The sequence below is a fragment of the Equus caballus genome, chromosome 29 (genome assembly GCF_041296265.1).
Source record: "Equus caballus isolate H_3958 breed thoroughbred chromosome 29, TB-T2T, whole genome shotgun sequence".
In the NCBI taxonomy this organism is placed as follows: Eukaryota; Metazoa; Chordata; class Mammalia; order Perissodactyla; family Equidae; genus Equus; species Equus caballus.
The window spans coordinates 38,856,250-38,872,542 of record NC_091712.1 but is presented as its reverse complement, the minus strand read 5'-3'; the positions used below and the strand labels follow the sequence as shown (position 1 = coordinate 38,872,542).

General features: G+C 45.6%; 1 protein-coding gene across 3 annotated transcripts in view; it reads right to left on the bottom strand.

The window, feature by feature from the left end:
- Positions 1 to 16,293, bottom strand: part of PRKCQ (protein kinase C theta) — a 119,888-nt gene that overhangs the window by 12,777 nt on the left and 90,818 nt on the right. For all 3 annotated transcript variants that reach the window (XM_005606942.3, XM_070255005.1, XM_070255006.1), the window contains exons 14-16: positions 15,879 to 15,970; positions 13,902 to 13,964; positions 6,763 to 6,901 (exon numbers count right to left, since the gene is read on the bottom strand). In XM_005606942.3, coding sequence (XP_005606999.1) covers positions 6,763 to 6,901; positions 13,902 to 13,964; positions 15,879 to 15,970 — 294 coding nt within the window. The remainder of the gene's footprint in view (positions 1 to 6,762; positions 6,902 to 13,901; positions 13,965 to 15,878; positions 15,971 to 16,293) is intronic.

The window sequence follows — 16,293 nt, the reverse complement described above, 5'->3', positions numbered from 1 at the left end:
AAACAGCCCATAGGGTCCATCAGTGGATGAACAAATCAACAAAATGGGGTCAGTACATACCGTGGACTATTACTCAGTCTTGAAAAGCAAGGAAATCCTGACACATGATACAACATGGATGAACCTTGAGGACATCATGCTTAGTGAAATAAGCCAGTCACAAAAAGACAAATATTGTATGATTCCACTTACATGAGGTTCCTAGAGTAGTCAAATCCATAGAGACAGAAAGTGGAATGATGGTTGCTAGAGATGGGGGTGAAAGGGGGGTCGTTGTTACGGGTACAGAGTTTCAGTACTGCAAGATGAAAAAATTCTAGAGATCGGTTGCACCACAATGTGAATATACTTAACACTACTGAACTGGACCCTTAAAAATGGTTAAGATGGTGTATTTTATGGTATATATATATTTTACTACAATTAAAACCAGTACATAGTCGGAGCACCACAACAATTTGTTAAATGGAAAAAAGGAGAAAAATCTTGTCTTTCAAGACTGTGACTCCCAGGTTGGGTTGAGGGCATGCTGTTTTATTACCCAACACAAAATGGAGAAGGGATAACAGCACTGAGGCACTAAACTTAAAACCAAGCCCAGGCGGGACTCTCCTGGGAAAGGACCGTCCTTTGCCCCCGCAGTTTATGGCTGAGCTCGGTGCACCTGCGTGAGCACGTGCCTATAAACACACACGCAAACACACAGAGGTCATTTGGCTATGAGCGCTCCTCATCTGAAGTGGAATTTCTCCCTTCTTCTTAAATGGGCCTTTGGAATGAATGGGAGAATGACAGCCTTAGGAGAGGAAAATGACACCACAATTCTGGACGTTCCAGTAATTTCTAGAAAAGCTGCAGACGACCTTTTAGATGCAGCAGAATAAAGCGCACAGACCATCTCTGACCCCGGCCCACCCCAGGCCCGTCCTTGGGAAATGAGAGAAGCTCTGAGCGAGCTCAGGGACACCGTGAAAGTGCCTGTAACACCAGACTTGCTAAGCAAACAGCGACAACAACAACATTGTGGTGGCCATAGAAAACGCTGCAGGTTCTCCTCTGGCTCAGTCCCTTACTCAGGGGTATTGGGCAGACTCCCCAACCCCTCAAAGCTTCGTTTGTGAAAAGTGGTGATAATATCTGGCCAGCTTATTACTGGGTTGTGGTGCGGATGCAGGGAAAAATAGGAAGGACTATATGTTCTCTGATAAACATCCTTCTTGAACTGGTACCCATTGGTGAAAGTAAGGGGCAAGGCGCAAACAGAATTTTGCAATCTTCCCTGACTTCCGGTATAAACAGGCCCTCCGCTCGCCTTAACTCAATATTTAAATACTAAAGTTCACTTTCAGGTTTAGAAAAAATTAACTTTGCCTTAAGGAATATTCTAAAAGTAGACCCGGGGAGAATGATAAAGAAAATTAATATGCGCACAGACGCACGCACGCTCTCAGTTCGGGTCAATTTGCCTGAAGCGTGGCCCCGTTCACACGCAGTTCCCAGGATGTGCCACAAGGCGGAGCCCCAAGCAACCCGAAACTCGCTCTGAGGTCACAACGTTGTAAACAACTTCATCTGCAGGACAAGTGCAAAGAAACGTGGAGGACAGGAGACAGCTGCGGTGGAAATGAAGTCTTCTAAGGCTAGGTGATGTAATCAAGAATTTCTTCCTAAGTTAGGAGGAAGAAGCAGGAGGCTGGTTCACAGTCCGCTGATTCTTAGGGTGATTAAAATACACACTGTGAGAATGTCTGCAGATGCAAGCTACTATGTTAGGTGTTTCCCATATATTATGTGTTTTATTTCTAAGAACCCCTGAGGTAGATCCTGTTGTCCTTATTTAACAAAGGACATGACTGGACTTCGGCAGGTCACCTGTCTTATTCAAGGTCTCCTAGTTAGGGAGTTGAAAGCTGTGTTCTGAACCCTGGTTTGGGATTTTATTACATAACGTTCCTTTCCTATTATAACGTCTCCTGGATTTACACCTCAGCTTAACATGGTCATGCTCACCCTGGTCCCTATTTTTAAAGAAACCGTAGTGGGGAAACTCTGGCTGGAGTGACCCCTTTTCCTATCTCAGTCTCTGGTGCCTTCTTTGGCCTCATCGTCTTTTCTTCCGTTCCCTCCCCCCATCTTTACTCAAATAATTCAGATAATAACGAGGGTCCCATTCTATGTCAGACTCCCTCGTTCTCTCTCACAGTGAGAGACGCCTGCACTTCCATCTGCCTGGTGGAGCCAGTGAGTAAGGTCTGGCTCTGTGCAAGGCTTCCTGCGTTGATGTGCTTATGGGGGCAAGGGCGGCTCTAGTTTATGCAGTGACCACCCAGTGGCCTTATGGTTTTGGTTTCCAAGTGACTCCTGCTTTTTCCAGGGAGCTGCTTCTATGTACTGAGTCCCACATGGCCTTACTAAGTGGCTAGTAGATGTCAGAAAGTCAGATATTTCCCTATTTTTTGTCAAAAAGAGCTTGGACCTCAATTAGACACCAGACCCTCGGTCCCATAACTGGGAGACATAGGGAACCACAGAGCTTTTGGGAAGAGCTTCCGGTCTCAGGAGACACGGACGGGTGAGAATACTCCCTGGCTTTGAGGAGCACAGTCTGTTTTCGTGCATCGCTCCCGAGGCTGCTCTGAAATGCGTTGATTTCCGTGATTTGGGAGATAGCGGTGTCTGCCAGGCGGGCTCCACGGCCCCGTCCTGGCTGCTCTGTGCCCCGCGTCCTCCTCACGCCTCGCCTTGCCTGGCTGGCCCTTCCTCTGCTGCACAGTCTCTTCCCTAAAGGAGCTTGTACTTAATAGGGGCGATGACAACTGAACACACACCAAACAATACGAGGTAGCAGGTACTTAGAACCCCAGCAAGGGAAGGTTAAATTATTGTTAGGGTTCACAGGCAGGAGAGCACGCCTCGTTTTTTTTTTTTTTTTTTTTTTTTGAGGGAGGAGAGGGCAGTAGGTCGATGAGTAAGAAAAAGGAAAAACTTCATCAAGTGGATGGCACGTGAGTAGAGCTTTGAAAAATGGGTAGAGAAGGGAGAGGCTAGGGAGACGTATCGTATGAAGGAGGCCCAGAGGCGGGGAGACCCTGCGCACCGTCAGAGATGGACATGCAGGTGCCTGCCACGGGGACTCACTTATTCAGGAGACTGGACGTTAAGATGGGGAAATTCAGTTTATCAGTAAACTGGGTTACACGTGCGCTGTGGTGGCACAGACGAGGAAACAACTGATTACTCCGAGAGGCCAGGGGCATCTTCAGAGAGAAGGTGGCTTTGGAGGTGGGACAGTCACAGACCAAGGGTTCAGACTGCGCGGTTGAGGAATCTGAGAGATGAAGGCAAAATGCAAGTCTGGGGACACGTTATTCAGGCCCTAGACTCAGGATCTGGGCTTGCATCCCGCTGATAATGGGGACTTCTTGAGGATTTCAAAGCAGTGGAGTGACAGGTTTGCCTGTTAGAAAGGTGAATCTGGTGACTTGGTGGGGCTGTGGCCTTCAGAACAGCACATGCCCCCCAGGGGTCAATCAGATGGTGCAACGAGATGTGGGAAGAAAGTAGTAGAACTTGTACTTATGCTGATTAAAAAAAATCTGGGGCCTGCCCCCTGATGTAAGCGTGCTCTGCCTCAGAGACCTGGGTTTGTGGGTTTGGATCCTGAGCATGGACCTACACCACTTGTTGCCACATGGCCGCAACCCACATATAAAGTAGAGGAAGATTGGCAGGGATGTTAGCTCAGGGTGAATCTTCCTCAAGTGGAAAAAAAAAAAGAGGAAGACTGGCAACAGATGTTAGCTCTGGGCTAATCTCCCTCAGCAAAAAAAAAAAAAACACAGACACACAAAAAACTAAGAGTGGCACTAGTGCCCTCATTTAGAAGTTCACACAGTAACTGTGGGACCCCCAGGGAAGAATGGGGGTGTCATCTCAGGAGCATGGGGGTGGCTCTGCTCCTGCATTTGAGCTCAGCATATCGTAAGGGGTATTACTTGTATTACTAGCTCTCCGAAGGGACATCATTTATGCTGCACACCAGATTAAGGGGATCGGTGGATTCCACTTTCACAAACTCATTTTCACAAACTGGGAGTGCTTAAAAAGTTATCAGCAAAGAGGCTTGGATTGACCATAAGGCCAAGTAACGCAAACGTATGTCGACTGTAAGAAAACGGCAGCACAGAGGTCTCTCTCTCTCCAGGTACGAGCTCTTCGTCAGCCGCATTATAATGAGGCTAAAAACAATGACGACCTCTTTAGTTATGATAAGAACTTGGCTAAAACAAATCGGATGTATCAAAACACTGTTTGGAATTATGGACTTTATGCACTATTGTCAACGACGAACCTTGCCTTCGGTACACACTGTAAAGTCCGTGTCATAGTGTGCCTGTGTATCTTCCCAGCTATGAAAGCCAAGAAAACTAAGAACTGAAAGAACCTAGGGAGACCTTGAAATCCCAGAATCATAAAGTGTTAAACCAAGATTTTAAAAAGTTATTTAATCTCATTATTTTAGTGAGGCATAAATATGTTTGTACTATTAATAAGTAGAATAAAATTTAAGTTATTTAAAATGTTTTTTGTTCATTCCATCTTCAGTTCAACCTGATTCTATTTGTTTTTATGCATGTTTCATAATGCAGACTATATTAGTTGGCGATAATGTATGAGATTCATATATAATAAATATACAAACACCAAGGATGCTTTTTTAACTGATGAAGGAAGGTGATCAAGAAGTTTGGAAATATGCAAAGAGGATGCACTGGCGGCAGGTGGATGGTGATGGAGAGGAAAGCCGGGCAAAAGTGTATCATTGGGGTACAGAAAAGACATACCAAGGGCCTGGGGTAGGAAAGCAACAGTAGGATGGGAAGGAATCGGAGAAGTCTTGGGAATGAAATCAAAGAGATTCACTTTGAGGATCGAGAAGGAATCAAGGGAGGTTCTTAACTCAGTCACAAGATGGGGGAGGGAGGAGAAGAGATGTGAGAGGTCCCTGGGGTCCAAATCTAGAAGGTCTTGGTGTTTGGATTTGGAAGGGGTAAGACAAAAGGAGAAGACTTGGATAATTCCTAGTTTTCAGGCTAGGGGACTGGATGGACATGTAATTCACCAAGAAAGGGGTAAAGGAGAAGCGGGCGGAGGGACCAAGTTCCATAGAGAGAGCGAGTTTGTTATGTTTGAAGGGCTGTGATGGTTAGTCGGACATCTCAAGTGGGAAAACGGTCACATGGGTCTGGGGCAAGAAGTTTGGGCTGGCCATATTGATTTTGGAGTTGAAGTCAAGTCATAAACACAGTTGCTCATGGAGGATGCACAGTAAGAAGAGAGGAAGACCAAGAATGGAACCGCATGAAGACAAGCACGCTTGAAGATGAGAGAAAGAGACTGAAGTTGCAAAGAGAGAAGGAAGTCATCAAAGCTAAATTCTGGAAGATGTAAGAGGAGTCAGAATCAGGAAAGAGGGGCTGCCAGGGAAGGGATATGGCATGAGGCGTTTGTAGACAGGAAAGTTAAAAGCTGTAATTTCGTGTTGACCAGAGGCCATTCTTGCATTTAAACAAGGTTGAATCAAAATTAAATACCACCACATGCAGGGCAAAGCCACATATTTCTTAGACTCAGGATGCCACAATTACATTCGCAAGGACAGGGGTTTCCTGCTAAGGCGTCACTGTCTATCAACCACTATCACCATTCACACATTTATTAATATAGTTATTAATTCTTCTAAAAGGTATTTATTAACACCTTAATGTGCCAAACCCAGGACTTGGTCCTTGGAAGTAAGAGGGACTAAGATCACATGTGACAAAATGGTATAGAACCAGACCCACCTCGTACCAACATCAACCTCCTGGTTTTGATATGGTACCATAGTTATGTAAGATGTGATTGGGGGGAACTGGGCGAAGGGTATAATATATATATGACTGATGTTTTTGTACTGTTTTTGCAACTTCTTGTGAATCTATAATTATTTTAAAATAAAACGTTTTTAAAAAAATGAATAAGAAGCAGCCCCTGACTTTAGAGCAATCATCCAGTAGGGCAGGGAGACTCAAAGATAAAAAGCAATGATGATAAGCGTCATGCTCTGGGAAGGACCACATGGTAGGAGGTATCTAATCTCCCCAGGCTGGGCACTGGGGAGGTGGCGGTGGCATTGGACTGATGGATGCCTTCTGAGCAAATGACATTCTTCCAGGGGCTCAGACATACAAGAGGAATGCTATTTTTTTTTTTTTAACTTTCATAGGTTCTCCCATTTTATGCTTGCAATAACATTTGACATAAGTATTCTGTCAGCAGACTCCAGCGATCTCTCCATGTTCATGCAGTGGCAGCTTAGAAACCACAGATTAGGTTTTTCTGATCTCCAAATGAAATCACAGCACTGACTCAGGTGGACTCTCACGAGCCTGGTCAGTGTCTACCTGCTTCTTCACGGTTGTTTCCTCTGGTTGGTCTGAGCAGAGTGGATATGTTTTAAGGCTGGGCGTGGGGAGGGGCCTTGAATGATCTGCTGGGTCATTCAAGACTTGGAGAGAGGACGGAACTAGCAGGAGTCCCATCCCTACAAAATAATCACAGCAGCACACAGGGAAATACTCAGAAAGACAAACACAAATCCTGAGCCAAAATACTTAAAATCTTCCGGATTTTCATGGGAGGAAGAAGCAGTGGTGCTCGGCCCTGGTGTGTGGGGCGGGGAAGGGGCAGGCGTGGGCCTTTCCCGCAGTGCATCCCTACCTCTGGGGCGATGTAGTCAGGGGTCCCGCAGAAAGTGTTGGTCTTGGCATCTCCTAACATGTTCTCCTTGCACATCCCAAAGTCTGCGATTTTGATATGTCCGTCTTTGTCTAACAGGATATTATCTAGCTTCAGGTCCCTGAAAAGCAAAAGCAAAGCACAATCTCACTTTAGTCAATATAATTTTGGTAAAATAAAACTGCCCCATGAGGGGCGCCCCATTAGTCTGAGAAGTTGATGAGCGGGTGCTTTTCTGGTCCTCCTCTCCCCTCCCAACACCATTCCTCAGCCCACAGCTCCGTTCACGGGCTCCCTGCTCTTTCCTCCTTGACCAGTGCCTCATGCTTGGGACTTTGCCAACAGCCCTCCGTGGCCCAGGCCAGCTTTCTCTGGGCCCAACTCTGGTGGACTTTTGTATCTGCCATGCCCAGGGCAGCACCTGGCCCGTCTTCGGAGCTCAGTCTATATTTCTTGTATGAATGGCTGAGCAGGTGGTCAGATGGGGAATATGTTCTCTTTCCAGTGTAGCATCCTTCCTTTTTAAGAGGGGCCTTCGAGAAACAACGCCTGGATGTAAAGAAACAGCTAGGGATGAGGTGTCGTCAGGGGTCAGGAGTTGTGATGTGTTTGGGGAAGGATGGTATTTGATACCACACAACACGTACCCATAACTAGTTGCGTACAAGGTGGGGTATAAAGAAACCTGATTCTCCAAGGGAATGGCTGGTTGCTGCTGATTCCTCTTTCTGATTAGCCAAGGAGTACAGCTCAACATAGTAACACAGAGAAAACACAGATCTGAGGCTCTTTATCCCAAGACCTAAAGAAAGACCTGAAACATTTACTCGCTTTATGCCATTTTCCAAGTATTTCTGTTTGCTTCTTTGTGGATAAATTATTCTGCACCTCATTCCACAACCAAGTGAGGAAAGCTGCTCCCAGCTAAGAACAATTCTAGAACGAGAATCTGTCTGATGCTAGAACACCCTGTCAATAAGTTCCTCTTTCCTTAGAGAACCAATATCCTCGTAAGGCACCCATTCCATTTTGAGGTAAATGTAATGGATAAGAAGATTTACAAAAACAGATGAGCCAAATTATGGCTCCCTGTGACTCCAAGATCGCCTTCTGTTATTACACACGATACCCCGAATATCTGAAAAGTGACACCAAGTTTTCTCTTGTCTTTCCTTCACCAAGGTCAGGAACATCGTTCCTCACATGGCATGGTTTTCACACCCTTCAACATCCCGGCCCCTACCCTCCAAATATCGCCAATCTGTCAACTTTCTTCTTAAAATATGGTGCTGAGAATGGACCCAATATGCTCCAGATGTATGATCTCATTGGTGCAGAGGACGGTGGCCCTGTGAGCTTCCGTTATGGTCCTCCCGCCTCTTATCTCTGTGGTCTAAGCCATCGCTTAGAAGCTCCATGACAATAATGGTTAATATTGACTTTATCGTAAACTAATTCCTCCAGGTGTCTCTTTTTTTTCCCTACACAAACTGCCACGATACCAGTTTTTTCTCATCCTGTGCCTGTGAAACTGATTTTCCAGATCATCTAGGTACGTGTAGTACCTAGAAGAAATTGACATCAGTTTCTTCAAACTCTTATTTTTTCAATTTCAGTCAACGGCACTTTATGAATTCTAGTTTGTTATGTACCACCAGCTTTTTTCCCCTCTATGTTATCTGCCCGTGAACTTCTGAACTTTCTGAAATTGACTTTAAGTCTCGGGGATGTGGTTGGTGACGGCTACCGTTGCCTTCCTTAGAGAGTGAAGACGACTTGGGAGACAGTGGAACATCTATTGTTTTACTCTGTTCTGTACAGAGAATTTGCTCAGAGTTCTCTTTTCAAAGATTCTGCTCCCAAAGACCTGGCATGTGTCCCTGTCTCCTTTACCCCAGTGGACTGGCTCAGAGGTGGATGTCTACTCAACTGGATCATTCGGTCTTTCTCTTTTGGGATGTTGGGGCTGTGATGGGGCAGCACTAATGTCTCGGTCCATGCCTGAACTGAGAAGGTACTTAGGATTGCTTACGGCATGTCCTCTGGCATGCTCTTGGAGGAAGACAAAATCAGTTTGCCAAAGGAGAAAAATGAAGTGGCTTGGCAAGAGCAGAGACAGAGGCCATGGAAACTCAGAGAGGAACAGAGATGGGAGAGAAGCTACCTTGGTTTCTGATGGGTCTGCGTCCTTGGTTCCAGTGTCTCAATGAGGCCGAGATTTTGCTTAAACAAAAGTTTGAGTGGTCTTATGTGACTTGTCATCAATATTCATATTAGTCTAAGGTTCCCATCACTATTTGTTTTGTCTCTCTCTTGTTAAACCGTAACTTTATGTGGGTGAAAATACGTATCGCTTGTTATTTGCTGTACTGTCACTGCTCTGACGAGAGTAGAGCCTGCATTGAGCATTCAGCGAATAACTGTTGAATGAATTCATCGCCAACCAGTGATTATCAGTTGCAATTAAGTCCTGAGTGACTGTTCCCTTTCACTGTGTTCTCCGCCTTCTGGGAGAGTAAACTAGCCAGAGAGAGGAGAATATGGAGTGCAGCTCTGTTCCAGTGGAGTGGCAATGTTAGCAGATGTCCCCAGAGTTGACATCTTCCATCTGGGCCAGCTTGTGGTCTTCATAACCACCACTGTGTCACAGTTTCTGCCTGACTGAGTGGCCCGGATGTCTCCAGGATAGGTGAATATATATCTCACATTCATATCAGCATGGTTCTATTTCTCTCATCCTAACTGAAATGCTGTCACACTTTCATCATCGGGACTAAAGACTTCCGATACATCTAAGTCTTCTCCTTAGGTCTTCTGCCTTCCTCTTCCTTCGTTTTAATCAAATACTCTTTCATTGTGACTTACGGATTATATTCCAGTAAATCCAATTATGGGCTGTATTTAACTCCTCATTCTAAAATTGGAGCTTCATTTTCTAATCCAAACTCTATGCAATACTGATACCATTTTGGATTTCTGCTATATGAAACACATTGCGTCATTTATAGCCACATATATATGTTCTTAGACATTTGGCTGAAAGATGGTTTTGGGGTCATCCTTAGGGAGCCAGATATCCAGTTGCAGTGCTATACGTGGATCTTAAGAACAATGAACATAGTATCTAATATTTGTATCAGGTTTTCTGACTTTCACATGCATTTTATCATCTGATTCTCACATCTGCCCTTTGATCTGGAATTGTTATTTTTATTCTTATTTTTCTGGCTGAAAACATAGGCTCTGAAGTGTTATGTGATCTGTTCCAGCTCACAGACAGTCAATGAGCTACGATGCAAAGCCAGGCTTTGTCCTCTTTTCCATCCCCTTAAACCAAGCTTTCCAGGTCTTTCTCACTGAATTGGTCCTGGTAAGACATCCAGAGTCTTCTGTGACTGCAAAGGGGCATTTTATCAGATTCTAAAAATAAATGTTCTCTGGGCTTCAGGTTAGGAAAACAAGCTTCATGTCCAAGTTTTAATCCACCCTCTAAAGCGGGCCAGGTGTGTTAGGGGTCATTGGTGGTTGGGAATGGGAAAGGTCCAGAAGTTTCCCTTGCAAAGCCAGACTTCCACTGGGGTAAGGACTGAGGGCAGAGGAAGACTAACTGGAAAGGCCACAGAACCCAAAGGCCACAGTGCTCATGGGTACATCAGCTATTTACTCCTCACATACACCTCACAGGACACCAGGACCCACAAGGGAACTTCAGAGTCCAGGTCACCTGGTGTGACTCTGATAAGAACCCGTCTGCCCGAGGGGCAGCACATCAAGGCGTCAGGTGTAACAGAAAATTCAGTGGAAGCCTTTCATTTAGTTGTGTGGTCAACGTAAGCAAAGCTTTTCCATTTGGAAGAGGCAGAGTGGGAGTTAGAAGGACCAGCTTCCAAATCCCAGCTTTATGGCTAAGTAGGTCAGCTAAGCCACGTCCCCTCTCTGAGCCTCCGATGGCTCAGCTGTAAAATGGGTACCACGATGCCTGCCCTGCTGACCCCACAGGACTCAAGTGAGCTTCGAATCAGATAATCCATGTGAAAACATTTGTAAGCAGCTTCAAATACATGGGTTGGGCCCAGTGTTATCACTGATTATCATCTGAAGGTCCCTGTCAGTTCTAACATTTCTAAGATTTGAGATTCTAGATTCTTCTCTTTCTATATCTGCATATTTTCCAGCTCCTTGTTTTTAAATTTAACCCAAACCAGGGCTGAGGCATCATTTAAGATGCCACTGCTTTTACGATTCCACCAGCAGATTGTCAATGATGATGTTGCCACCTGCTTCCCCAAGTTTCGGCCTCAATTCTTGTGACTGCCTGCCAATGGCCTTCCCAATAAAGCTGACACATTGGTCTAAGATTCCTCCACTTCACCTCCTTCCTCCATTTCCACACCTTTTCTGGAGTCACCTCTTCCATTTGCAAAGCCTCTGTCCCTTTAAAAGAAAAATCCACTTTCTGATAGGAATGTTCTGTTGGCAAACCTTCACCCGATTCTGATGATACCTTCATTTTTCTTCCCTTTGGCACTTATGTTAATTAGAATCTTATTCACTCGGACTTTTTTTAGAGTGTGCTGCTTGTATCTTTTCATGTATTTATATTTTACCTCCAAAAAATCCCAAATGAAACAAAATAAAAACCCAGATAGTGGCTTCACTAGGTGTTCAGGAGTTGGGACTTCTCTTGCTTTTGTGGCCACCGCCATGCTTAACAAAGGGCCACGTATTCAGTGGACAGTCTACCTTACCGGTCGTAATGGGTTGAATGGTGTCCCCCTAAAAGGTAAGTTCATATCCTAACCCCCAGAACCTTGGGAACGAGCCCTTATTTGGAAAAAAGGTCTTTTGCAGATGTAATTAAGGATCTTGAAATGACATCGTCTTGGATTATCTGGGTGGTCCCTAAATCCGATGGCAAGAGTCCTTATAAGAGACATGGAGAAGAGACACAAGGAGAAGAGGGGGCCCCGTGAAGATGGAGGCAGAGGCTGCAGTGATGCAGCCGAAGGCAAGGAATGCATGCAGCACCCGAAGCTGGGCGGGGCAGGGGACGGTTCTTCCCCAGAGTGTTCAGAAGGAGCGTGGCTGTGCTGACATCTTTATTTTGGACTTCTGGGCTCCGGAACTGTGAGGGAATACATCTCTGTTGGTTTAAGCCATCAAGTTTGTGGTACTTTCTTACGGCAACCCTTCAAGATGAATACACCTCTTTTGGGCACAAACCCAGAAATCGTAATCACAAGTGGCCAGAAGAAGAAAATTGATAGAATCTCCTCGTTAGTTCAGTTGCCAGGTGAAAAGTGCAGGTCAGCGCAGCTACACATGGCAGCTGAATAATTTCTTAAGGCAAGCCCGCCTCAGCGCCAGTGTCCTTGCTAGATGACCTCTCCTCGGTTTCAACTATTTCATGATGTCTCTCAAGGATCTCCAACAACCTCAGTGAACAGATGACTAAATAAACCCAATATTCTTTCTTATTGGTGCATAAGGAGCCTTAGAAAACAACATTTCCTGCACATGGACATAAAGAGCTGTAAAATGGGTCCAATTTGTTTGTCATATTAAAGACACTTATGGACCCTTATTGGTCTTTTTCTTTGGAGTGTCAATAATTTACAAGATGAAATGATAGAAGCATTGTGATATGCAGAAATAGACTGCACTGGGGCATGCAGGTTTTAGTCTCATGAGGTCCCTTTCAGCTCTAAGATCTCTCTCTGTCTCCAGTCTTCCTAAGTTTTTCTCCCTCCCTCCCTCCCTCCAACCATCCACCCCACACAATCTACTGAGTGCTCTGGTATAGGTGCATTTTGGTATGTTGTAGGCATTACAGGTATAAAGAGAAAATTTTAAAAAATGGGTTCTGATCAGGGTTTTTTGATGTTCCGGTGAGTATTTCTCAGTTTCCTGAAGATTAAAGAATGGTATAAAACAGTTTTTTAATCTATCATTTTGTAGATAGACTCCCCTCTCCCCACAAAAAACCAAACTATATCCAAAGGTTGCCAAAGACACAGCTTAAGAGGAATGACTTCCCCGATCCCCCAAAGTATTTAGTTCTGTGACTCTAAGTAGGGCAGCCCTCCCTTGGCTGTACCCTCTGGAAATGGAGAGGTTCCCTAAGTGCATTTTCAATCTGCTCTGTAAGCACCATAGCTTGATACTGACCACCTCTGATGGAATGCTTCTGGACTGTGTTATACACAGTTTGGTGCCATCAACAATTGGGTGGCACATCATGTAACCTGTATTGATGACTCCTGGTCGTTATTATGGCCACTTGCCACAGAAGAGCATATAATCCTGCTCACCCGGAGCCTTTCAGTTGTCTTGTATTTCCCTTTAGGCCAGATTCTCTGTTGTCACTTCAGCTGGGGTCCCTCTGCTGGCCTCCAGCAGCTCGGCCAGCCTCCTGCCTAACTCCTTTCTTTTTTTTAATTTGTATTTTTTCCCCTTTAATCTGGAGTGAGTTGGAAACCAGACAACTACGCTTTTGAAGATTTGTATGTTAAACAAGTGTCAACCACATTTTGAGAAAAGAAGTAAGGAGATGCGAGTACAATAACTTTCTGCTAAGGATGTGAAATGATGCGTCTAACAGAGAACATGTGGATGGACATCTATTTGTGAAAGAGGGTACATGTGGCGTCCTGCGTGCTTCTACGAGGTGTAGGCTCCTGGGTCTCCGTGGGTGTGTGTGAGTGTTCAAGGAAGACCCCCCCCCAACAGAGAACATGCAATAAGCATTTCTAGGTGACTCAAAGCAGATACAGGCAAAAAGAGACACGAAGGAGACAGGAGAGAGAGAAAGCAGTGATAAGACGCCCAAGAGAAAGAAGAGCAATGGAAGAAAATGCGAAAAACAGAGGTCAGAAGGAAGAGAAAATAAGGACGAGAATAGAGAACAAAAGAAGATCAGAACCTTCCTGCTTCTGCGACTGGAATCTCTGACTCGGTTGTTTTTAAAGCATCATCTGTGTTATCACGATGGGCAGGAAGCCTGCGTGTGGAACTTTCTGTCACAAAAGCACACTGGCCGTTTCACGTCACTAAAGTACAATTGATTGAGTGAGCGGGAAATCCAGCTATCTCAGCATCTGTTTGCAAAGAGTCACATTTACCTGTAGACAATGCCCTTGGAATGGAGGAACTGCAGCCCGAGAATGATTTCAGCAGCGTAAAACCTGAGGGAAGGAAAATCGAGGTTCAGTGTGGACGCATGGACGGGACGACAGGAAATCCCCGTTTTCTATAGGGTGCTCTGCTAAGCGCGCACGCATATGTTGTATGTGTACACACATACTTCTGTTTAATCCCAAAAAGAGGAAGACGTCATGCACACCACGTGTCCAGCCTCAGTCCCGAGCGTAGAAAACAGCTGGTATCTTTAGCTATCCTACCTGTACCTACTGATTATTCTTATAGATGAAACTCTAATGCTCAAACTGTCATTTCTTTTTGAGATTGGCCCTGAGCTAACATCTGTTGCCATCTTCTTTTTTTCTTCTTCTCCCCAAAGCCCCCCAGGACATAGTTGTAGATTCTAGTTGTAGGTCCTTCTGGTTGTGCTGTGTGGGATGCTGCCTCAGCATGGCCTGCCTGATGAGCGATGCCATGTCCACACCCAGGATCCGAACCGGTGAAACCCTGGGCTGCCGAAGTGGAGCATGCAAACCTAACCACTCGGCCATGGGCCAGCCCTACAAACTGTCATTTTTTTGCAAATAAAACATACACAAACATTGAATGTAAAGAGTACAGTGTAATAGGAAAATCAGTTTCCCTTTTATTTTAAACTCTGCCTGGAGACCTTAGACCTGTATGCAGGGTCATTCCAAAGACACCTGGCTTGTTCATGTGCAAGGAATGTGCCCTGTGACGGGAGGAGGGGATGTGAGAAGATGGGAGGGGAGACGTTGCTCCCCATCTTCCACGATGGCAGACTCAAAGGAAATGAGTTTGCACCATCACTAGTGGGATTAAAGTTAGAGAGAAGGGAGAAGTTCCCGGAAGTGAGGTTTGTTGGGTCTCAGAGAAGAATGCAGAACTCCCCTTCCTGGGAGGCATGGAGGGCACAATAGATGGCGTGTGTCTGTGACGGCTTTCATGCCTTACAGGGCTGGAGAGGATGGTCAACTGGGAGAATCCTTTCTAGCACAGAAAGTGCCCGATGATATCTCCACTGTAGAAATCCCATAAAATGCTCTCCGGGCACTTTGCTGATGGTTCCTGGAGGCAACGAGATCAGCAGTGTGCTACCTGCTGGATTTGACAAAATGGCCATTTCGGCCAGGACTTCTGCAGGAGCCGGTGGAACAAGTCCATCTTTCAACCCAGCTCACCCTAAACCACTTCAAGTGTTCATCTGGGGTGAGTGAAAGATTACTGAGCATCAAGCAAAGAAAGCCAGTGCAGACCCACATTTTTAAGTGAGCCTGGAGGCACGGTTTTCTTGTTGTTGAATGTCATGGTGGTTTTATTACTCAGGAAACGGGGCCCACGGGAGGAAGACTGGCAGGGGTTTTGGGGTCCCCGTGGCAGGCACGCCTGTTCAACGCAGCCTGCTCGATTTTGCTTGTGTCTCGGGTTGCTAGATGCCAAAGATGGTGAAGATTTATTCTCAGAGGAAGTGCCCCTCCCGGTTTCCTATATTCATGCCCCGGAGCCAAATGCTTTATGCCGTCACATCCACATCAAGGCTTCCCTTTGGGGCCTCAGTTCAAGCTTCCTCCCCATGGCCACCCTTCAGATCTGTGTGCCATTATTCGACTGCTCCCTTTCAAAGGGCAAAGATTTGCTTCTGTGGTCAGATTATTTAGAAGCCCGATGCATTGGGGCAGTTCCTTAAGACACTAAATCGTCGATTTCAAAACACAGAGAAATCAAACAAAACCGACTTGAATTTAAGCTTCACAAACTCGAGAAATGGTTGCCTCGCTTGCTGTGTTTCTGGGGGACGTGGGCCTGCCCTGAGGTTGAGACACGCTGAGTGAGGGAGCAAGAAAATGCCACGCGGGAAAAGTGTTCCGTGGGCACTGTGGGGCCTTGGGACCACTGAAGACCAGGGAAAAACCCCAACCCCTCAAAAGGGTTCTTACGTTGCTCTGGAAAGATCGAACTTGTGGCAGTTCTGGATGTGGTACATCAAGTCCCCTCCGTTGAGATACTCCATCACAAAAAAGAGGTTTTCCTACAGCAAAACAAAACAATCCCAACTTTTAGATTCTTTCAGAAGAACCCATTCTGTCTTGAAATCACTTACAAAAGCCTGTCAAAATAATTTAGCTGATCTACAGCGTTTCCGAACCCCCAAAAGCCTGGGGAATCTGGGGGAGCGGTACATGTAAAGTTGGGTAGGATGCTTGTATGCTGTGATCCAGCAGATGGGGCACAGCACAAGGAAGGCTCCAAATGGACTTGCCCCCCTGACAGTGGGATGGTGTCAGGCACTTGGTGGGGGCTGATCGTATACCTACTGAAGTTGGCAGCATGTGGGATGGGAAAGAGAATACA